This window comes from Desmodus rotundus, chromosome 7 (genome assembly GCF_022682495.2).
Source record: "Desmodus rotundus isolate HL8 chromosome 7, HLdesRot8A.1, whole genome shotgun sequence".
Classification (NCBI taxonomy): Eukaryota; Metazoa; Chordata; class Mammalia; order Chiroptera; family Phyllostomidae; genus Desmodus; species Desmodus rotundus.
The window spans coordinates 128,119,518-128,142,984 of record NC_071393.1 but is presented as its reverse complement, the minus strand read 5'-3'; the positions used below and the strand labels follow the sequence as shown (position 1 = coordinate 128,142,984).

General features: G+C 51.6%; 1 protein-coding gene across 9 annotated transcripts in view; it reads right to left on the bottom strand.

Annotated features, from left to right (window-relative positions):
• Window positions 1–23,467, bottom strand: part of DGLUCY (D-glutamate cyclase) — a 62,792-nt gene that overhangs the window by 8,538 nt on the left and 30,787 nt on the right. For 8 of the 9 annotated variants that reach the window (XM_053928241.2, XM_045201754.3, XM_053928242.2 and 5 more), the window contains 6 exons: window positions 22,724–22,927; window positions 17,877–18,137; window positions 13,935–14,034; window positions 10,431–10,579; window positions 3,678–3,797; window positions 497–648 (listed from right to left, as the gene is read on the bottom strand). In XM_053928241.2, the coding sequence (XP_053784216.1) occupies window positions 497–648; window positions 3,678–3,797; window positions 10,431–10,579; window positions 13,935–14,034; window positions 17,877–18,137; window positions 22,724–22,927 (986 nt within the window). The remainder of the gene's footprint in view (window positions 1–496; window positions 649–3,677; window positions 3,798–10,430; window positions 10,580–13,934; window positions 14,035–17,876; window positions 18,138–22,723; window positions 22,928–23,467) is intronic. The other variant, XM_045201756.3, reaches the window with a different exon arrangement.

Genomic DNA, 23,467 nt, shown 5'->3' with positions numbered 1-23,467 from the left:
AGGCATACGTTTTACTGCGCTTCGCCTTATTGCGCCCTCAGAGATGTTGCATTTGCTTACACACAGAAGGCAAGGCCCTCCAGGCAAAAGACCACGACCCACTTTATTGTGACACCTGCTTTACTGCAGCGGTCTGAACCGAACCTGCAGCATCTCCAAGGTCTGCCTGTGCATCTGGTTCACCCAACAATGCTGCTAGTGCCCATTGTACAGAGGAAGGAAATGAGGCTCAGAGAGGTTAAGCAACTTGCCTCAAGTCACACTAGAAGGAAAATGGTCATTGGGATCAGATCCGCCATAATACTTCAGGATCATGAGTAGGTCAAAGGTCACCTCACCAGTCCACCTGGAGAACCTTTGCTTCTAGGTGGGCTCTGCCTCTGGCCATGGACAGGCAGCAACAGTGCCAGCCCGTGGCTCATGGCCCAGAGCAGCAGGCCTGCTCCTCACCCAGGGGGAGGTCGCTTCCACGGAGTGGCCGGTGGGGGTGTGTTACCTTATCAATGGATGGGAGCGCCTGAGTCCAGGTCTGTCCCCCAGGTGCTCTGGAGGGCCCAATGGCCCTTCTCAGGTAACGTCCATGGACCTCACATGAGTTCAGGATGTACAGAGCACAGGCCAAGGCATAGCCTCCCCAGTTAGAAACACCTAGAACAAAAGATTGCAACACAGAACCGGAAAGGTCATGCGGTGCACCATGACCCTGCCTCCGAGCATCAGAACGCATCTCAAGAGTGGTCCCAAGGCCAGTGGCACCAGTCGTACCTGGACCTTACTGGAAACACGAATTCTTGGGCTGTAGCCCAGGTCTACTTAATCAGAAACTCCGCGGGGGAATGGGCAGCAAGCTGAGCTTTACTAAACCTTCCATGAGATTCTGATTCAAGTTGAAGTTTGAGAAGCTTTGCTCTAAACCATCCGGGTTAAGAACTGTTAATGGCCACCAGAGGAAAAGACTCCAGCGGAGAGAGAGGAAGCCATTCCAGAATGCCGCTGTGTGGCGCGGCTACCCTGAGACCTCAGCGGCATGGAGGCCTGTCCTCAGAGGAGCAGGTGCCAGCTCCACCACGCCGCGCTGTCGCACCTCTTCCTGTGCTTGACGATGACACCCAAGTCAGCCCCACGTCCTTCCTCCATGGTCAGCCTGCCCCAAAGGGCTAGTTCCCATTGTGGGGACTACCTCATTGGCTCTTCTCTGAAACCTGCTTGAGTTAGTTCTCCACTCGGTTGAAGAAGGATGGATTAAGGACCTGCTAAGCTCTAGGTGCAAGAGGATCAAAAAAGAAAGAGGGCCTTTCAGTCAGGGCAGAGAGGGGCTACCCACACAGCCAACTGCAGGGCGGCACAATCCGTGAATGAGACGTCCACAAAGGATTAGGGGAGCACTGAGAAGGGCACTCATTCCGACAGACTCAGAGAAGATGCACAGAAAAGGCTCATTTCATAGGGGCCTTGCAGGCTGGGTAGAATTTGCCAGGGGAAGGGTGAAGGTAGAAAAATCCAAATACCCACTGGGTACAAAGGCAGGTGGCATGACACTAAAGGCATATATCAGAGTATGATGGGTGACAATCACGTGATGATAATACCGTATTCCACTGCTTCTGAGATGCACGTGTTTTGACATTTACATCTCTGAAATTGAGCCGCCCCTGGTAGTCAATTCCATTCTATGGTTATAAACGACGGTGCTTCCCTTTGTTAGAGGGACATAACATAATGGTGATTCTTGTCATCAGTGGTCCCTTATAGACGATGGAAGAAAGGAACTTGCTTTGATTGAATATTTGCAATGCGTGGCGCTGTTCTAACGTGTTACATGGATTAGCTCCTGGCATCCTTATAATAAGCCCGTGAGGCATGGGTGTTATAATCTTCATTTACAAAGCCGGGAACAGGCACAGAGGCGTTAAGTCATTTGCCTAAAGCCACACAGCCCGTAAGTGATGGGCGTGAGATGCAAACTCAGGCTGCTGCCTCCGGAGCCCATGTTCTTTTTTAAAAAAATTAAAAAATTGTTAACTGTGGTTAAAACCCCCACATGCCATAGAACGGACCACGTCAAACATGTCTGGGTGTGCAGCACGGTGGTGGTGAGAATATCCATGTTGTTGTGCCACTCCCAAGCCCACACTCAACCTCCATGCAAGTGTGGAAAGTAAAAACATATTTGTGAAGTGATGTTAAAGGGAGAGAGAAGTGCGTGAAGTGCGGGTCTACCAGGCGGCCAGGACGTAAAGCGGGGGTGCACTGAGTGTGAGCATTAGAAGCCAATGTGCGAACTGAAAATGCTGACTGTTACAGTGAGATTTTCACCTCTCCCACCACCTGTCTCTACCTGCCTTGAAAAGGTCTATAGTATGGTTGTTACCTCATCTTTGCGACAGAAAACAACTAAACCCACACTATGTTTGAGCAACGACAGGAGCCCAGCGTGGCTGGGTCATGGGGTACAGGGTGGGGATCAAGGACATGAGGCTGAGGGGCCCCAGGGCCAGGAAAGGGGACTGGACTTGAGCCCACAGGCAGAGCCCCTGCTGCCGGAGGCCCCATGTGACCTGGGCCCTACTGCACACTGTCACCTCGATGCTGGCTTGGGATGCAGCCCCAAACAGGACAGGACGGCACACCATTAGGGCCAGGGCACCGAGGGCCAGTGGACCCCGTCGGGCCTGGCTGTAGCTGGGTATGACAAGCTGCTGACCTGTGCTAGGTCCGCTCCATCCCCAGGGTCCGGTGTGGAGGAGGATGGAGGCGGGCAGGGCTGCCATTCCTCCTGATTCACTCTCCTGGGAGATCTCTCTGCCTGTTGCCCCCCTGGCCTGCTACAAAAGCAACAAATCTCTCTGAGCACCCAGCCCGGGACCTTCCAGAGGTTTCTCCTAACCATCACAGAGAGCCATTGTTGGGGTGAGGCCAGCGAGGCTGGAAAATAAGCAGCCGTCGGCCTGCCTGATTCCCTGGCCCTTGGTCTTTCTCACGGACCCCGAGCCGAGGGAACAGACACACCTCTCTGCCTTCAGGTCCAGCAGCTCCCAGCCCTAACTCGAAGGGCCCCTGTTCATCTCTCTCAGCCCCAAGCCCACAGGTTTTCATCCGAAGCTTTCTTTCCAAACAACCCTGTCCCCACTGTCAAATGGGATCACCTCCTCTCTTCAGGGGACTCGACCTGCTGCTGACGTCTCCACATCAGTGATGCGGTGGCCAAGCCCATGGGGTTTGATCAATTAAACAAAGAACCTGCATTCTGGGTGGCAGATAAACTACAGGAAATCTGCCAACTTCCCAAGAAATTCTCCGGAGGCTCCCTTCCCCTCCGATCCCAGGCCCCAGGATAAAGGAGACGGGCAGATGAGGGGTCTGCCAACAGCAGGTAAACTCGGGAGGGTTTCTTCTCCCTCTTCTGGGTGTGCCAGCAGGAAAGCGAATTGAGAGTGGACACCAGAGACATAGGATGTGGACGTCCTTTCAGATCTCACTCGCCACCTCTGCATCTTTGGTGGGTATCTCTTTCAGGTCTTTTGTCCATTTTTTAATGGGGCTGTTTGTTTTCCTATCATGGAGTTTTTAGAGGTCTTTGTATCTTTTGGATAACAAGCTTCTGGCTGGATAGGCTCCAAGCCAGGTCCCTCCGCCTGGGCAGCCAGGCCCGACTGGGCAGCCCTTCGAGCACTCACCAGCGATGACAGCAAAGTCGGCCTCCACGTCACAGGCGATGACATCCCCATTTCGTATGTGGCTCTTCACGGCCTCCTTGACTTTGCCCATCCCAAGTTCATTGCCTCCGTCCCCGACCCCTGGAGGCAAGACAAACTGGGTCAGTGCACACAGGCTGAGGCCAATGGCGGGAGGTTTGGGAGCAGGGCCACCTCTGCACAGGTACCTGCTGCCTCCGGGAAGCGAAAGGGGTTGGCTCTGGATGTATTTCAGACAACCAGGAGATGTTGTACCTCTCCTTTAGGTATTCTAGAAACTTCTCTAGTCACAAGTGAGTCGGAGTTTGGAACTCACCAGAGTGTGGCTATGTCCCTTCCTGGGTCATGTCCTCTAGTCACAAATGGCACGCCCTCTATGTTGGCACAGGTGTGGGGAGGAGCTTCCTCTCCTTTCATCAGTGGCTCTTGCCCAGTCAGGGGCCACAAGTCCCTGCTCCCATTAGTGTGACCAGGTGGCATTCTGCTGGCAGAAGTGAACTGGTATAGCTTTTTTAAGTCAAGTCTGTAACTTACTTTCAAGGCTTCCGTTTAAAGAACGTGGAATGTATACGTGTCAGTTAATTTTGATCTATGCCAACCAGAGGGCAGCCTTGTGGGAATACAGAGCCCGGGGGGGTGGCTGGGTAGCATCTGAAAGAGACCACTGTCTAAAGGCCGATCTGTCCATCCGCACCAGAGGATTTGTTAATTAGCATAACAAATGCTAGACTGAGTATGTTTGGATAGATACATGTTAGAAATTATTTAATCCATTGGTGGAATTAATAGTGTTCAAAATAGGTGACCTGGCTAAAAATAACCCACAGGTCCCCCCGCCCTTACAGGAACACGACGGAAAAAAATGACCAGCCCTGCAGCCTGTGTCCATTGAGGTGGGACCCTAGCACACCATGTGGTCCTCTGGGTCCGGGTATTTCTGGAGTGTTCTATAGATTAGAGATCAGTGAATCTGCCTGTGGAACATGGCTGTAATTGCCTCAAGATAACCGTTTGTCCAAGGTGCTTGTCCAAGGGCCTCAGGAGCAGAGCCGGGCCTCCCGGGCCTCCAGCATGTTGTCTAATCAGGCGCCAGTTAACAAGGGTACATTCTGAGAACTGCCTCAGCGGGTGGCTTCGCTGTGTGAACATCAGAGCGTGCAGACACGAAATCGGGTGGTACAGCCTACGGCACCTAGGCTATGAGGGATAGCCCATTGTTCCCAGGCTACAAGCCTGTGTAGCATGTGAAGGTACTGAATAGCAGGCAGTTGTAACACAATGGTATTTGTGTATCTGAACATAGGAAAGGTACAGTAAAAATATGATCTAGAAGATTTTTTTAAATGGTGCACCTGTCCAGGGCACTGACCGTGGACGGAGCTCGCAGGACTGGAAGTTGCTCTGGGTTGAGTCAGTGAGTGGGTGGTGAGTGACTGTGAAGGGCCACGACATCCCTGAACACGACCGCACACTTTACAGATGCTGTCCTCTTAGGCTACCCTAAGTTTATAAAAAAATATTTTTCTTTCTTCAGTAATAAATTTACGTTAGCTAATTATAATATTTTTACTTTACAAACTTTAAAAATTCTTTTATTTTTTGACCCTTTTGTAATAATACTTAGCTTAAAACACACACATTGTTCAGTGGTACAAAAATATTTTCTTTCTTTATATCCTTATTCTATAAGCTGTTTCCTATTTTTTAATTTTTAAAATTTCTTCTTGCTTTTTAAACTTTGTTAAAATGAAGACACGGACACACACATCAGCCTGGGTCTACACAGGGTTCTCATCATCAATACCCCTGTCTTCCGGCTCCGCATCCAGTCCCTCCCGAAGGTTCCGGGGGCAACAACGTGCATGGAGCTGGCCTCTCTGGGATGCCAAGGCCTCCCTCTGGAATGACCTCCTGAAGGACCTGCCTGAGGCTCTCCAGAGGTGTGCCTCCTTTCTGAAATATGTCCGAGGTGATTTGCTTGACTTGTTCCTTGTTTCCGTCATAGATTTGCTTGTAAGCAAATAATGCATCGTGAACCTTCCGATCTGTTAGTGAAAACCGTTCATCGGTGGGGTCCGTGTTAGCAAACTTTTTAAGGAGCTTGTTGAGATCTGCAAAAGCTTCTGCGAAACCCTTCACCATTTATATTCTCGGGGTTCTTCTTTTTTTTCCTCCCATAGGTTCCTTTTCCCTTGCTTCTTCAGCTCTGAGTTCCTGCTCCAATTCTAGCCACTCCACATTAGTCAGTTCCTCAGGACCCACTGCTCAGAGCTCCTCAAGGTCACCCACACCACAGGCAGGTTAAAGTCATTTGTCCCCTCAGCCACAGCCTTGGTGGTGTTCGCAACCTCCGCATCCTTGGAAAATCCTTCGAAGTCATGGATGAACCTCTTGAGTGTCTTCTTCCCAATGCCATTCATACACTCCTTGGTGACATCAGCCCTCCCCAGGCAAGGGTCTTGGTGCTGTCACAGACGCTCCCATCCTTCCGGAACTGCATCAGTGTCTTCTCGGTGTCTCCCTCGGTGCAGCAGTAGCCCGGGCAGAGGTCCTCTGCTGGCAGGAGGCCTTAACAGCTGCTCTAACTCCTCACTCTATTGTTTGGGTCAAAGAGGGAATGTTTGGAGGCAGAAATACTTTGATATTGGGATGAAGATCATCAATAAAAGGAGGATGTCTGGGAGCATTGCCACCAATAAGCAAAATCTTGAAAGGTGCTATTCTCCAAGCATACCTCCCCCTTTCGCTGACGTAGTCGTTCAGGAGGGCATCTTGGAAGAGGAGCTGGGTCATCCACAGCTTCCTACTGCTCCTGCAGTGCACTGGTGGTGTGTGCTTAGAGAGAAGCTTGAAGGCCTGGGGTTCTCACTGGGCCACATCACAAAGGGATTCAATGTGTAGCCTGCAGCATCGCCCCAAGGAAGACGGTGGTCTTCTCCTGAAAGCCTTGAAACCTGGCCTTGACTCGGCCTCCTTATGGATGGGGGTCCGTTCGGGCATCTGTTTCCAGACAGGGAGGTGTCCTCCACGTTGAGTGTCTGCTCTGGGAGGCCGTTTCCCCCCACAGTCAGCTTGTCCAGAGTTTCTAAACATCGCTCAGCTCAGCGCTTGCACGCTCACCGCTGGCTCTCACGCGATGCAAGGAGTGACGGTTCTTGCACCTTGTGGTCACCTGGAGCTCGCAGCAAACTCGCCGTCATCGGGTCCAGCCTTTTCTCTCAACATTGCAAACAAGCTTTCTGCTTCGGTCGCGATTGTCACAGTGCTGAGAGGGACACGCCGCTGTCTGGTCTTCCATCCAGGTCAGTAGAAGTTTCTCCACATCTGATCTGGTCCCTTCTCAAATTTTTGTTCCGCTCGTCGCCTTCAGTGGACCAGACCCTTTCGCAGCTTCTGTCGCTTGGTTCTTCTTCTTCTGCATCGTGGCTCTGGTGGAACAGGACACGCCCGGCAGGCGAGCAGCCCTCATCGCTGAGTTTCCTCCACCTGTGTAGTCCTTGATACTTTCAATTAAGTTGCTACGTCAGTCACTCAACATGGCCTCTTACCAGCAACATAAGTGGTGATTTTGTTCACTTATGGCCGAGATGATCAAAACACAAGCCTAAATCAAGCACAAGAGTACATGATGCAGTAACCATGAGAGGTATGGGGCTGAAGGCAACGTAAAACGTAACATGGCTTTCTGCTTCACAGCAAACTTTTTATATGGCAGGAGTGCCTTCCGAAATGACAATAAGACATAGTGTAGTAACTACACGAACCAGTAACAATTAGTTGTTCAAGATCATGAACAAGTAGCCCGTCCCGTACCTGACTGCATGCGCCACACACCTGTGCTCCCGGCAGCGCTGCAGGTGTGTCTCCGCCAGCATCCGCACAAACTCATGAGTAACGCAATGCTCTGTGGCGTTAGGACAGGTGCGAGGTCCCCAGGAGACAGGAATTTTTCAGTTCCATCATCATTTCTGGGGCCACCGTGGTCCATACGGTCCACATTGACTGAACATCATTATGCCTCGTATGATTGAATGACCGGGTTTGTGTCTGTTTCTGCAAAGGCTTGGGCTGTGCGGGAAATTCACCGGAGGTCAGCGCTCATCAGGAGGTGGTGGGGAGGGGAACTGGAGATGACCCACCTCGAGCATCAGAGACATGGACTCGGCCGGGAGAATCGAACAGTTGTGAGTGGCCAAATTCCATAGATCTGCAGCCTGGGGTTTTCTCAGAGCTGTGTTCCAGATCCAGGCCGGCCCGCTGAATGAGGGCAACGATAGCAACACCTGCAGTGGCTTTTTGTCTATTTCTGCCTCGGCTCTTTGGCATTTGACGAATTTCATCCTGTCCATGACCTTGTTTTCCTTGCCAAGCTCCAGAGTCTCCGAGGGGGTCAGATCGGGGCTAGCAATGAATGGTGGGCGTCTTGGTTCCATTTCGGTGCTGCATGAACACAAGGCAGCTGCCTGGGGAAACTGAGGAATGGGGTGTTCGTGGAACAGAGGAGAGAAAGGACATTTGGGGGGTATCCCTGCTGGGTGGGGGCTGTGGGCAGGCACCGCGTAAGCCCCCGAGGCCCTGAGAGACGGGCAGAGGTCCACGAAGGCAGGGCTGTGAAGGCACAGTCAGCTCCGTCTGCTTGCTCTGGGGTCTCTGGGAGCCTACTCCGGGGATCGGCACAAAGCGGGGTCTGTGCGGCGTGGACTCGGAGACCCTTTCATTCTCCGCCCTGGATTCTCCCCCCAAGCCCTAGTCAGGGGTGTCCAACCTTTTGGCATCTCTGTGCCACACTGGAAGAAGAAGAGTTGTCTTGGGCCACACATTAAATACATTGTGACACATCATCACAAAAACATCTCATAATGTTTTAAATAAATTGACAATTTTGTGTTTGTATTCATAGCCTCAGGCTGCAACCACAGCCATCCTGAGCCGCGCGCTGCCCGCAGGCCACAGGTTGGACACCCCTGCTAGGTCCTCCGCCTGCCCTGCCCAGAGAGACAGGAAGCACAAAGCCAACTGCTCTGCGGGTGCCACACCCACAGCCTCTTCTGGGAAGGACCAGGGCAGATTGGCAGACACTTCCTACTCAGCTGAAGACTTTCATTGTCTCATCAAAAACCTTAAAAGCCTAAGGTGACTAATGAGTCTGGGAAGCACTGTGGAGTGTTTGAGAGAACAGATAAACACAGAATGGCAAACAGGCCTTAATGACCTACCCCCAGGGGAGGAGGAAGGCTGGTTCTCCGTAGGAGTTACATGCAGCCTTTCAGAAATCCACAGATTCCATGGAAAGCCTACCGGGTGTGGTCTCAGGAGTCTGGGTTCCATTCTGATTCTCCCAGCAACCCAGGGAGCTGGGCAGCCTCAAGAAGCCCCGCTAGGCCTCAGCTTTGGACACGATATACCTGCCTCATCTACCTCACGGGGTTTTAAAGAGGCTTCAACAATGCAAGAAATGTGAAACCTCTCTGAAAACTAGGAAGTTCTGTACTTTACACAAGTGGTCACACTGTGATATTGTTAGCAATCAAAATACTGCCCTAATCATATAGTTAACATATTTAAAATTCATGTGCTTCATAAGGCTGTTGTCGGCAGACAGACAGGAGCAGAGCCGGCACAACCGGCCACGTACAGAAGAAGGTCACCAGGGCAGAGAGCCCCGGGTGCCTAGCAACAGGCAAGACTGGGAAGACAAGGCCCTCACCCCCAGGGGGACCTTTCCTCCCCTAGCGTATCACTGCTCCCGGGGTTTAGACCTCCCTGACCTTTCATATCGATGGTCATGCGGTTTAAACTTCTTAACTTTTCCTCCCTAAGGATAACATCTAGGCCTCAGTTGTGCTTCAGCTCCAGGCCCAGAAAATCAGCAAAACCAGACAAGTGACACCATGGTGGCCTCAGGACCAGCAGCAATGACTAAGGACCCCCTGCCCTGGCACCGACCAATCACTGGAGACCACGACCCTGAAAAGACACACTTGGAAAGCTGATCAGTATTCTACCGGGGCCCTCCCCTGAGACTCTCTGCTGAGATTCCCGCCTACAAGAGAGAAATAAAAGCCCTCAGGACAAAGGACCAGGTGTGCTGTCCCTCTGGGGGGCGTGCCTGTGTCTTTCCCCATCTTGCCCCCACCACAGGCCGAATGTCCTAAACCCTAAGGGACTTCAGGAGACGTGCAACCAGGGGAGAAGTGGGCAGCAGCAGCTCGTCCCAGGCTGATCCCCTGAGCCCGTCCCACGGCCCCCTGTTCTCTGACTTCCCAGTGAGCTAAGGCAGCCCAGCCCTGGCTCTGCGGTGGCTTCTTCTGCACTCGGCCCGTCACTGTTCCACCTTTCCGAGAGCTTTTGCCCTGCTCGCTTCACTGCACAGATGAGAACCAAGGGCTTGCCAATGACAAGATGACACAGTGTACACAGGACACTGTCACTTACACGACCAAAATAATATGCCATGCCTTGGTTCTCTTATTATTATCCTATTATTAGCTTTAATATTTTAAAGTTGGGAAAATAGGATATGCTAGGTTAAATGGCACTTGCCTTTGCTGCTTGCGGGAACGCTGGATTTCTAAACAACGATGTCATTCTGTATAGGGACCGTAATAAAAAAAGACCATCTCTGGAGTGGAAAACAACGGTCCCCATATAACTCTTTCCTGTCCGTGTTCAACTGTCAATAAACAGGCATTCAGTGCTGACGTTCTTGTGGAATTCTCAGTGCCTCTTGCTTACCGGTTGATGAGATTCCAGGAATTTTCTGGGCTACAAGGAAAAGATCGTCAATGGGATCAACCAAATGCTTGATGTTCATTTTCCTGGCGTTGTAGTAGTTGCCATCGGCAGCCCTTCCTGTGCGCTCTATCGCCACCAGGTGGTCGAATCTGCAAGGAAGCAAGAGCAGAGGGGCCTCATGGAGAGTGTGGCTCTTTGGTGCAGGGTCCCGCCTTCACGGGTTTGTGTGAAGGACTCTTTGTTCTTTTCTCTGATCCCTTCATTCCTACAGAACCAGGCTGAACGTCTGCTATGTGCCAGGACCTGTGCTGGAGGCCAGTCTAGCAGATCATGGTAAGAAATGATAACGGAATCTTCAGCAATTTATTAGAGTCAGAGGCTGTGAGAGCAGGAAGGCCGACAGGCATGGTCATACCCACAGATAATGCTGGTGCCCTGCCCAGACCTCCATGAACTGGTGGGGGAGCCGGAGCCCAGTGGTTTGGGTGTTGGCTGCTGTTGGCCCACCGCTGCCCTCTTCTAGGATCTTGTTCAGTTTACAGACACAAAGAAACCAAAAGGAAATGGAAATACTAGACCAGTGAATCTACCGCAAGATAAACTTCTTTAGACAGAAAGAGACAGAGAGATAAGGGGTACAGCCGGCGTGGGGGTAGGAATGCCAGCCGCAGAATCAGATCGTGCAGGTCCTCATGCCCCTGGGTCTGGGTGAGTTGCTTAACCTCTCCAGCCTCACTGTCTGCATTCCGTCATGTGACCTAGCAAGGGCCCTGTCTCAGAGGGATGGAAAGGGGTAAGGGAGCAAAGCACCAGAGGTGCTCCGCATACGCACCACACCTGCTCAGCGCTCCTGAGTGTTCCTGGTGGCGGTGCGGCTGCTGTTACTGTTACCGGGAGGGGCACTGTTTTGATCATCCAATTTAAGAGCATGAAAATTGCCCTTTTGTATCTCTCTAAATCCCCTCCCCACTCCACAATGAGTTCTTCAGAATCTTAACTCTGCTGTGGAAAACAGTGTGGTGGTTACTCAAAAAATGTTAAATATAATTACCATATGATCCAATAATTCCACTTCTGGTATACACCCCAAGAATTGAAATCAGGGAGTCAAAGAGATATGTAGGCACCCACAAAACTAGCAGCAGTGTTCACAACAGACAGGAGGTGGTAGCGACCCACGTGTCCATCAGCGGATGAACAAATAAGCAAAATGTGGTATATACGCACAATGGAATATTAGTCAGCCTTTCAAAAGACAAATTCTGATACATCACGGCACGGATGAATGTCAATGACATTTTGCTAAGGGAAATACGCCCATCACACAATTATAAATACTATAGGATTCCGCTTCTAAGAAGTCCTTAGAATAGTCGAATTTATAGAGATATGAAGTGGGATGGTGGTTATCGGGCTGGGGGTGGGGAAGAAGAATGTTTAATGGGTACAGAGTGTCAGTTTGGGAAATGACACAGTTCTGGACGGACGGTGGGGACGGCTGTACAACAGTGTGTATGTAGTTAATGCTGCTGAACTGTGCACTTAAAATGGAAAAACGCTAATTTTTTTAATCTTCACCGTAGGATATGTTTATTGATGCGAGAGGAGAGAAACATTGATGTGAGAAACATTGGCTGGTTGCCCCCTGTTTGCACCCCAAGTGGGGGTCAAACCTGCAATGTAGGTGTGCACTCTGACCAGGAAGTGAACCTGCCACTTTTTGGTGGATGGGACGATGTCCCAACCAACTGAGCCATCCAGCCAGGGTGCAAAAATGGGGAAATTTTATATTATGTATATTTTACCATAATAAAAAAAAAATCCTAGCCCTGAAAATGCTTTCTCTGAACATGTTTTTTAAAAACAAAATCTTCATGCTGGTCCATGTCCTAGGTTGGGCTAGCATGCGGTGGCATCGCACATGGAGGAGCAGGGGCTGGCTGGGCGTAATCCCGAGGTACCCGCCCAGTGCAGGGAAGGCAGCCACTGGGACGCAGACACAGCGGGAGGGAGGAGCTGGCCTGCGTTTCCTGCAGACCCACGGCAGCGGCAGCGGTGTGGCCAGCAGTTCAGCCCAGGAGCTCCCGTGGAGCCCGGTGCAACCTCTGCTCTGGAAGGAGAACACTGTTTCTGGACCTTCCCCCAGCAGAACTCAGTGACCTACCTTGTGTGGGTGGATTGATGTTTTTTCAAAGCCCTCAGGGTCCATTTAGCTAATGTGGGAAGTAAGTTACTCCTGGGAAGCGGGCTTGCTGGGAAGCATCTTCTCCGGAGAGAGCAGAATCCTCTCTCCCTGTGGTCGGATCTGTCACCTCCCTTCACAAACAGAGCAACACCTGTTATCTGGCAGCAGGGGCCCGCCCACGAGGGCTTTCCAGAGCTTCTCCCCGGGGCAGCCAGAGCTGGTGCGCATGCCAGCCATGCAGGAATATCGACATTGCTCCCAGGTGCTGCACACAGTCCCGCAGCTCTCAGTCGAGTATCGGCTCTGCAGTCGGACTTTTCCTCGGGGACTCGGGGTCCTCCCTGTGAGCACCTGACTTTGCTGTGAGCTGCTGTATAGCTTATGCCCTCTAGGCCTAGAAAAGTAGGGTTTTAAAATTCTCAGTGGACCCTCACTAGTGGGTTGTAAAATAGAGGTATTAGGTCTGGTCAGCCTTTTCTGAAAAGCCGGTGAAGACAGAGTAGAACAGAAAAGAATAGAGTAGGTCAGAGTACACTGCATGTAGCAAGAGCAACTGGTTTTTCCAAACTTCTGTTTGAATTATGTGTGTGTGGGGTTTGCAAGGCAAAATGTGTTACTGTGGATTGTTGTCAAAAAGGGTGCAAAGCACAGCGCCAAGTGATGAGATCCGAAATGCACCCTACGTACAGGAAAGAATGTTTTTCGAAGTGTTTGACCACAACCGGTAAAAAACGCACACGAGGGCACACAGCTTCGCAGGCGAGTACTTGCGGCCCCTCTGCAGGATGTGTGGTGGCGTTTTCATGTCATTGGACAGAGGCGCTGCTCGCCCCCCACTGAAATGAAGTCACGACTCTCCAATGGGTCACGTCCAGTTTGAGAAACCACTAACTTTTGGTTTTGATCATTTTCTTCTCCCTCTGTCAAGAAGACATACTCCGGACCCCGATACTCAGAGAGACCCTCTGCGAAGCCCCCAGCGCCCCTTGAACCCCCAGCCTTATTGGTGAGTCTGGCCCATTGGAGCCCGTGGGCTCCTGGCTCTGCTCTCTCTGCAGGGGAGCCCTGACTGGTGTGGCTCAGTGGGCCGAGTGTCATCCCACAAAGGGAAAGGTCGCTGGTTTGATTCCCAATAGGGGCACATGCCTGCATTGTGGGTTCCATCCCCCATTGGGGCACACACAAGAGGCACCCGACTGATGTTTCTCTCTCACATCGATGTTTCCTTCCCTCTCTCTCTCCCTTCCTTCCCCTATTTCTAAAAATAAATAAATAAAACTTTAAAAATATGTAAATAAACTGGGACAGGACCCACATACCTAGGAGACCTGGGGTCCCCATCACCACAGAGAAGCGCCCGGGCAGCTCCCGCTGACCCACCTGGGTAAGTTAATATTGGGATCCGTGTCTTCAGAACACCTTGAAAAGAAAGGCAAAGAGTGGACACATCAGCCTAGTATGAATTTGGGGAATTCCTGTTGGCTTTTCAAAACCTTCTTTGGAAATGACCATTTCCATTCCTGAATGACATTTGCCTGAATACTCTGTTAGGTAAGCCAAGACCTCGACCCAGAGGAAACTTCAGTTTATTTACTGTTAGTCCTGAGTAAACCCTAGGGTTGGCGGAGGCAGAGGTGAAACTGGGCTGGGGTCACCAATACTGCCTGCTAGCAAATACGTTCCACGTAGATGCCACATAGCACCTGAACACAGGCCTGTTCTGAGCCACTGTCATCGTGATGCTGGGGACACATTTAGGTGTCCGTGGTGACAGTGAGCCAGCCCTTTGCTAAGCAGGTGACATGCATACTCTTGTTTAGTTTTCCCAACAGATCTGCGTGATAAGAACCACTGTGACCCCCATTTCACAGAGGAGGAAAACTGAGGCTCGGAGGTGCTAAATCCCTGGGCAAAGCCTAGTATGTAGGTCGGTGTCACCCAAACAGGCGGCCCAACAGAGCAGGGAACATAACCTGTCCCCCGGTGGGCTCACAGGGTGTGCAAGGTCGAGGCAAGATGAGACTTGGCACCTGAGCTACAAAGAACCGATTTATCAACATGGTCAATTTATACTCAAGACACAGAAGAAATGACTCAGCTTTTCCTTAAAACATCTCCTAGGCTTCCATTATGAAAAGAATGGAATCCTTTTCATTAAAAGGTCAAATCCCTTCTATTTTCTTTGTCCACAGGTAATGAAAGTTCTATAAAATCCAACACAGTCATCACACCTGCTAAGCCACTGTGTGGACGAGCCCAAGTCTGAGCTCAAGTTCAACCTGAGGCCCTGAGCGGGGTGGCCAGGTGAGCAGGAGGGCAGAGTGACTTCTGGGAAAGCGAGTGACTAAAAATATCCACCAAACCAGGTCTTCGATGGCAATGGCTGCCAGTCTATTGGCGGTGCTTGGCACAGGTGGCTGTGCCTTCTCCTTGATGACAGCACAGTCCCTTGGTTTTCCTCCTTGCTCACTCCCCCCTCCCCTGAGACCCCTCCTCATGGAGCATCCCAGCCTCCTTTCCTCTGTCCCCCTTATTCCCTCGGTGATCCCATTCAGTGTCTTGATTTGAAAAGCCATCAATTTGCCAACCACGCTCCAATTTATCTTTCCAGCCCAGATGGCTCTCCTGAACTTGGCTTGTAGATCTAACTGCCGGCTTGACTTCTCCGCTGAGTGTCTAGTAGGCATGTCACACTCCGTCACCCAGGCTCCAACCTGCACTCATTTAAATGTTGGATTTGTGGTAAAACACACATCACAGAAAATTCACCATCTTGTCCACTTCTCAGGGTATGGATCTCCGGCGCGAAGTGCGCTCCCGCTGTTGTTTGGCGGCCCCGTCACCTATCGCTAGAAGTTTTACATCTTCGCAAACTGGAACTCTGTCCCCATGAACCCCCACTGCCCTCCCCACAGCCCCCAACAAGCACCGTTCTACTCTTCATCCCTGCGATTTTAATTACTCATGTGAGTGGAATCTTACAGTACTCGTCCTTTGGGGTCCGGCTTATTTTACTTAGCATGACGTCTTCAAGGTTCACCATGTTGGAGCCTATGACAGGAGTTCCTTTTAAAGACTGGATAATGTTCCACGGTAAGGATACACCGTGTTTCATTTATCCATTCATTCATTGACAGAGACAGATGGGTCGCTTGCACATTTTGCCTATTGTGAGTGATGCTGCTATGAATATGGGTATGTAAATAGAGTTCCTGTTTTCAAGTATTTGGGGCATATACCCAGAAGTGAAATTGCTGAATCTTATAGATATTTTCTATGTTTAACTTTTTGAGGAACTACCATATGGTTTTCCACAGTGGCTGCCCCTTCCCACCGACTGTGCACAAGGGCCGGCCTGCTCCGCCCACCGTCTCACTCACCCCGGTTCACAGCGGCTCCATCCCTTCGGTCACCCTCCCAAACCCTCAGAGCAGCCCCCGATTCTTCTCTCTCACACAGCATCCAATCTGCCTGGGGATCATGACTCTACCTGCAAACACGGAGCATTCTGGCTACTTCTTACAACCTCCACCTGTACCATTCATCTGTCTGAGTCCCTCCGGATCAGGCTCTGAGACAAAGACTCGGGTACAGGTGGCTTATCGGGGAGGTGACCCCAGGAGGCAGGGGGGACGGAAAGGAGGAAAAGCCAACAGGAAGGTTTGTGTCTTTTCCAGGTCACTGGTCTAGGTAATGGGGTCTCAGTTCCGTGGGGACCTGTGTGTCTCCAAAAGAAGGGAGGCAGGGTGCCCTCACCAAAGACATTAGCCCCTAAACTTCCTGGCAGAGGGGTTTACACAGCTCTGGGGGACCCTGAAGGGCACTGGCTCTGTTGGGCCGGTCAGGTCAATGTGACCTGGAGCTTCCGCCCTAGCACAGCTGAAGTCACAAGGGGGCCAAAGGGACAGGCCGCAGGGCACCACCCACTCCAAGCCACCCTCATCTCCCATCTGTATCAGCCTGGCCTATCTCCTGTTTCTACCCTTGTCCCTACAGCCTCCTGGTTGATCCTTTAAAACCTAAGCCAGAACGTGTGACTCTTTGCTGCCCAGTGACCTCAAGGGCTCCCCCTGCCCCCCAGAGTAAAAGGCCAGGTGCTCCCAGTTAACCCTGAGGCCTTTGCGGTCTGGCACCTGTGACCTCTGTCCCCCTTACCCAGCTTCACCCTCCAGGCCAGTTGTCTGGCCACCGCCTTCTCTTCAGCCCCACCTAGTGGCCTCTGTCCTGGCCATGGTCACAGCCTGGCACCTTCGTCCTTGAGCCAGCCCAGTCTCGCTCCTTCACCACTGTCACCCCTAGGCTCCAATGGCACCTTCCCCATGGGGCCTTGTCTGACCTTCTTGTCTAACATGGCTGCCGCCGCCTGGGCTATATATGTTTGTACTTCTCCCTCTGTTGTCTATTTTCCGTCACACTGCACTGGGATAGGCACCCCACGAGGGTGGGATTGTTATCAGTTTTGTCCACCGATGGATCTCGAGAGCCACAAATAGTGCCTGGCACATAATGGATACTCAACACACATTTGTTACGTGACTCAGAGTCTGCACATTCAGACACAACCTTTTCTGTCGCTCCCAGCCCCTCGGTGCTCTGGGGCATGCCTCCCTGGGGCTGAGGCCCTTGTCAGGGGATAAAAGGAAGCGAGATACTTTCTGAAGAACGCGTTTTGAGGGACCCAGAGGGACACGGCAGTGCGAGGCAGGTGAGACTCGCAAGGCTCCTGGCTCATGCCTGCACAGCACCTGCAGGGCGGAGGACAGGTGAGGCACCTGAGACCAACCTCGGCACCCGAGCCTTGCATCAGCATGGCTCACAGCTCCAATGCCCACCTGGGTGCTCCAGGGGTTGGGGCAGTGTGGGGCACCCCTTCCCGTCACAGCCAGAGGGGGCGCTATTGTCCGGGCCTCTCGAACTCTCTACCCTCGACTATCTCATCCCTGATGCCAGGGGTCCACGGGGGTCTTGGGTTGCTAAGGGCCTTCTGTGGGTCACCCTCACCTCTCCTAGGGAGGGCATCAGGTCCCTGGGCCCTGAGGCCTGATTGACCTGGGTTCAAATTCCAGATCACCATTCCCACCTCGGTAAATCACTGGACCTCTCAGGGCCTTGGTCTCTTCCTCTATAAAATGGGGATAATGTTGCTTATTCCAAAGAGCTGTTCTGAGCTTTAAGGACTTAAAATGCCCCGTGTCAAGTATGTAGTAGAAGTTCCACTGACGCCAATTCCCTCCCCTGCCCGCCCCCATCTCGCTGCTCACCTTGCTCAACAGCCTCTTCAACAAGCTTCTCGAACAAACTCAAGGCTCTCTGGTCAACAACCATGGAGACGCCCTTCTCCAGTGCCTGCAGGAAGGCGGCCAGAGCAAGGGCTCCCGGTGGGCCGTCTGTCTCTTCTGGGGGCTCATGGCTGAAATGCGTGGGGAACCCGGTGGTGATGAGCACTGAGTGGGCGTGGGACAGCGACAGAGAGGCCCTCAGCAGCTCGTCTTTGCAGAGCAGGTGCCCGATCCCCCGGTTGCCTAAAATTACACACAAAATAAAATAACGTCATGGTGTTTCAATTAGAAACGTAGGCAAACAGTAGTTTGGTTTTTTGTTTGTTTCAGAGGTGGATTTGAGGGACATGCCAGAGACTGCTAATTGTTCACCAGAACATATTCTCTGCTCCTGCCCCAGTCCTGAAGATAGATAGCTGGGTAAGGGGCTGAGCAGCCACTCAGCTGTGGCCATGGGGTGAGGTTCTGTCTAGGTAACAATGGTAGAGCAGGGTGATGCGCCACCTCCTGGCCACATGCCTCCCATGCACTCCTCCAAGCTCTTCCCTTCCTGAGGGCTGGGATGTCGACCACTGGGGAACCCCCGAGGGTCTCATGGTGCAATGGCAGACCTGCTGGGTTCCTGAGTGACGGGGTGGAGCAGATCCTCCTTCCTGCTGCAGTAGAATGATCACCCTGGAAGTCCCACCCCGGACTGTTGCAGGAGAGGCCTGTATTTCTATTTAATTTGAGCAAAGCATCTTGGGGTTTACTATAGTAACCCAAATACAAGGAACATGGAAGGAGGAAGGGGCCCAGAACTGTCCTAGTTGGGGATTCCCCCCAAAGAAGACCCTCAGACAAGGGCTTGGGTGTAGGTGCTTCCATGGAAAGTGAGCCCAAGAAACAAGTCAGAAGGGAGAGGAGCCACTGAAGGGTATGTGAGGAAGCATTGCTCGCCGAAGGCCCTTGGGCTCAGTCCTGCTTGAGATCCTGTAAGATGTGGTGAGGAGCACAACCGAGGGCTGTCCCTCCAGGGACAGGGAGACGGGGCACTTATGCACTGGCTCCTGTGCCCTACTAGGGGAAGGCTGCCCTTCAGGACACTGACGCCCCGCCTCTGCTGGCTGTGCCTGCTCTGGAGGAGGGGCAGAGAAACCCCAGCCTAAGGTGAGGGCTGTTGTTCTGGGCGCCACCCACTGCAGCTGCGGTCTGGGCAGAGCCCCAACAGCATCCGCTACAGCTGCCCCCAGTGGCTGCCATGCCGGTCCCAGCCGGGCAGCACAGCCTTCCGGCTCTCATCACACACCATTGTGCCTTTGTCTACACTCAGGTCGCCTTGGAGCATATCTGTGCCATGGGAAGGCAGGACGTGACTCAGAACTTCCGTCCCGGCTGTGGCTAAAGTGAGAGGTGGGCCTAAGGGACGTGAGAGGATGTCAGCTTGCATCTGAGGTGCCTGGAGACTATGAAGGTGCACAGGCTTTGAATTCCTGTTATGGAGGAAAAGCTCCCAATTTAGAATCTGGAAACTTCCATTCAAGTCCAAGTGTTGGCACATCATGGCTATGTGACCTTGGCCTCATCCTGGATTGCTCTGAGCCTCAGTTTTCCCACGTGGAGCACGGGGGTGGGCCGGGTGGAGGGAGGCTGTGGGAAATGGCCCTGCACGCCCTGCCAGTGGGAGTGGGGACAAGAACACTTGTCTGGAGGGTGGTTGGGAGTTGGGTTTGGACCCTGGAGCCAGCAGTCACTTCTGGAGACGTGTCCTAATAAAGGGCTCGTGGGTATGTGGCAAGCGTGGTCAGAAGGATTGTTTATGGTGTCAAATAGGACAGTCCTAACATCGGTGGGACATTTGTAAAGCGGAATTCTATGCAAAGAAAAGATTGATGTAGAAGACTAATAATGTGGGAAAATGTTCACAGTATATGAAAAAGTTTTAAAAGTCAGGTTCTAAAATAGTATCACGGCATGATTCCCAGATATATCTACATATATATCTACATATATCTACATATATACATACATATATATATGTTTTGCAGGGGTGGGCAAAAGTAGGCTTACGGTTGTGAGTACCTAAAACACAAAGTTAATAAAGACATTTTAAGAATCACAGCCTACACATCTTTTTCCTGGGAACAACCGAAAACCTGCTTTGCCCTCGCCTGTGTATTGTTTTATTTGTTTCAGTCTTACAGTTTCAAGACCGAAGACAAAGGCTTTCAGGGCAAACAGGAGACTGTTAAATTAACAATGGTTAATGGGGATGGGATTCTGGTCATTTTTATTGCCTCCTTACTTTCATATATTTATACAACGAACATAAAGTGCTGTTGTTAAAAGAGGAGATAATATTTTGAAAGAAAACAATTGTACTGTAACCTATTTCGTAGGACGTGAGCACCCCGAAGAGGAAGGAGGAAAGAGAGAACTCTGTCCACGGTTAATGAGGTCTGTCCGTTTGTGATGATTTTATTAGTAGTGCAAACACCATTATTAGAAACCTTGTGTTCCTTTATGGTCTCCAGGCACCTCAAATGCAGGCCAACGTCCTCTCAAAAGTGACTGAGTAGCTCTATTATTACGCCCGCTGAGTAATGCTCAGTCCACGGCCATTAATCTTGTATCTGCCGTTTAATGCCTGGGACTCAAGAGCATCTGTTGTTCTGGAGGATTAACAATGTTTCTTTATGGATGATATTGGCGCGCCCAGACAGCCATAAATCTGCCCGCCGGGAGTGGGTACTGTGGCTGGCCTCCCGGGTTGTTTTCATTAAGCCACGGGGGCTCTGCCTCCGCAGTAACCTTACTTCATACTTCACAGTTGCTTTTTATAAAGTCTGAGGTAATGGCAGAGTCAATCATTCATCTTCCATTACTCTTGTGCTGAGTGGGAGAGATGTCAGTGTGGGTAAGAAAGTATCGCAGAAATTTTTTAAATATGTCTGCCAAGGAGATCCACTATGTAAGAGAGTCTAGGCGTGCCCAAAGCTGTGAGCATGGACCTCGGTATCTGTGTTTGTCCTAAATGTGCATTTGGGGGTCAGGGGGTCCCACATTTACTCTGTGTCTGTATGTTAAGGAAATCATGTTCCCTAAAGAATTATAGAATGAATGAACAAGCAAATGAAAGACCTAACAAACAAATAGGCAAAAAGCTCTGCCCTCTGGTGTCCCAGGAGCCTTGGCTACTGCAGACCCCTCTGTCACTGGGGCAGCCTTGGGTCCAGGGTCAAGGGAAAGATCAGACGTTTCTCAGGCTGGTCAGCACTGTCAGATTCTGGGCCACAGCGCTGGCCCATACAAAAGGGCGCCCAGGCTGTCTGCTTAGTGGCCCCGTTCAGGTGCTGTTCTCCACCCCAATGTCACTGTCACCTGCTCTGCCTGGGTCTCAGGAGTCTGGCCTGGATGGCCGACCTCCCCAGGTGGGTCTCACTCCCCTGCTCTCCACAGGAGCCTCACCACCATGGGTCCAGGTATCTGCTCAGGAAACGGGTATCAGGTGGGCCAGCAGGGGGCCATGTGCACCTCCTTCAGACAAAGTGCAAAAACGGCCCAGGTCTAGAAGCTCAGCCCATGGGGAGGGGCAGCGGAGGCGGTGGGGTGTGAGTCAGGAGAGGCTGGAGCCTGCTTCACTGCCTGGAGGAGACTGTGACAAACCCCTCCGGCTCCATCCCAACGTAGCCAGCACTACTGACCGTGGCCCGGCGGCAGCGGGCTTGGGTTCGAGCAAAGCCCAACCATCCGCTAGCATCTACTAGGTAGGGGGTTTGGGGCAATTCTCTTAGCCTTATACGCCTTGGTTTCTTCGTCTGTGAAAGGAAGTTAATAACAGCTGCCCTTAGGGTTATTGGAAGAATTTGGTAAGATGAAATGCAGAAAGTGCTTCTAGCATATGCCTGGCCCAGAGTGAGTCGGTAGATAATAGCTATTATTCCTATTACCTATCAGAACCCTGAGAGGGTGATGTACTTGTTATTACTCTTGTTATACTGGTGAGGAAACTGAGCTGTGAAGTCCACACCTTCCTCTTCTATTTTATCAGAAAAAAATAAAACAAAAACCCCTCTAACCACCCATGCACGATGGTGCCCTCTGCTGGCCATCTGGGAAGGCATGAGGCTTTTTAATAAAGATGCCGCAGGAAGTTGAAAGCCCCTCAACCAGCTTTCAGCAAACTTCATCCTACTTGGAACCAGCAGACCTCGTGGGTCCCACTAGCCTGTCTCTCTCTACAAAGCCAGAGGCTTACAAGCCACAGAGGGGCTGTTTACTCTGAGATGCAATTGCAATGTATGTGTTGGCTGCAAACTGTGTTGAGGCAAACTGCACGGGCCGGCCCCACCAGGATCCCCCAGGAGTGGCAAGCCAGCTGCCGCCCCTGCCCCTGCGGCCTGGCACAAAAATCCTGTTCTCTGCCCAACCCCAGGGCAATGGCACAACAGGGGACGGATAGGGCCATTGTGGATGCATGGGTGATGTTTAAACGGTGGCCCTCGACCACCTGGGAAGCAGTCTCCCTTTTTCTTCTCTTGCCAATTTCAGTTCAGTCTGGCAATCTGCCCGGCTACTAAGCTCACCTCCCAAACTCCCTCACGTGTTTAGGGTTGAACATTTTGGGAAAAAAATAAAGAAAACAAAAATCAGCCATAATCCCCCTACCCACAGATCATCGCCCTCAATATTTGGGGGCATTCACGTCGAGTCTTCTTGGGATTCATGTAGAGTATAAACATTTTTTAAAACCACGCCATAGATGCAATCTCGTGCTGCCTTTTTCACAGCATATCACGTCAGTGATGAGTTTCTCCAGGCCACAAAAGCCTGAATGCTCTGCTCCTTACCTGGGTCTACGGCAATTATAGTCTCTAGTTCTCTGATCTTCCCCACAGCTGAAGCTGATGCGATGCTGTAGTGCAAAGGATCTTGGGAAATGCGATGGACCTCTGGGATTTTGTCGGGGGTGAGACTACCGGCTGGAGCCTCCGTGTCCTGCAGGTCAGTCATAACTGCGCATCCTGGGGCGCTGGTGAAAGCCAGCGAGGTCTCTGAAACACACGACAAGGGGGGCTGAGCCCACCCTATGCCATCCAACCCAGTCCCTCCCGGTGTAGCCCACCACTGACACGCAAGATGGTGCCATGCACCGTTCTGCCACCCGCACCCCTTACACCGTTGGTTGGCAACCATATACCGGCTTATGGCTAAATCAAGATCCACTGAAACAGGTGCCTCCGAGTTTTTGGGAAGTGAAGATGAGGTGAGTGTGAGCAAAGAGGGGGGAAGGTAGAGCCACGGCGACCGTTGGGCCCCTAGGAGGTTGCATCATTTAATCCCATGGCCATCAGAAAGCGCTTCCTGAACTCTCCCCAAGCGTCATGCTATCCCGCTTCACTTTGCAGCAAGCGTTAGATCTGCTAACACATAGTTCTCTCTGAACGCGGCTTCTGTTTTTCTCATGGCACTTATATTTTGCTTTGGTGTGTGCCAATTTTGATCTTTAAGAAAACCTCTCCCCTACTCCATGATGGGCTGCGTGAGGCACGCTAGCAGAGTTATTAAAAACACGGCGGTAGCAGGGCAAACAC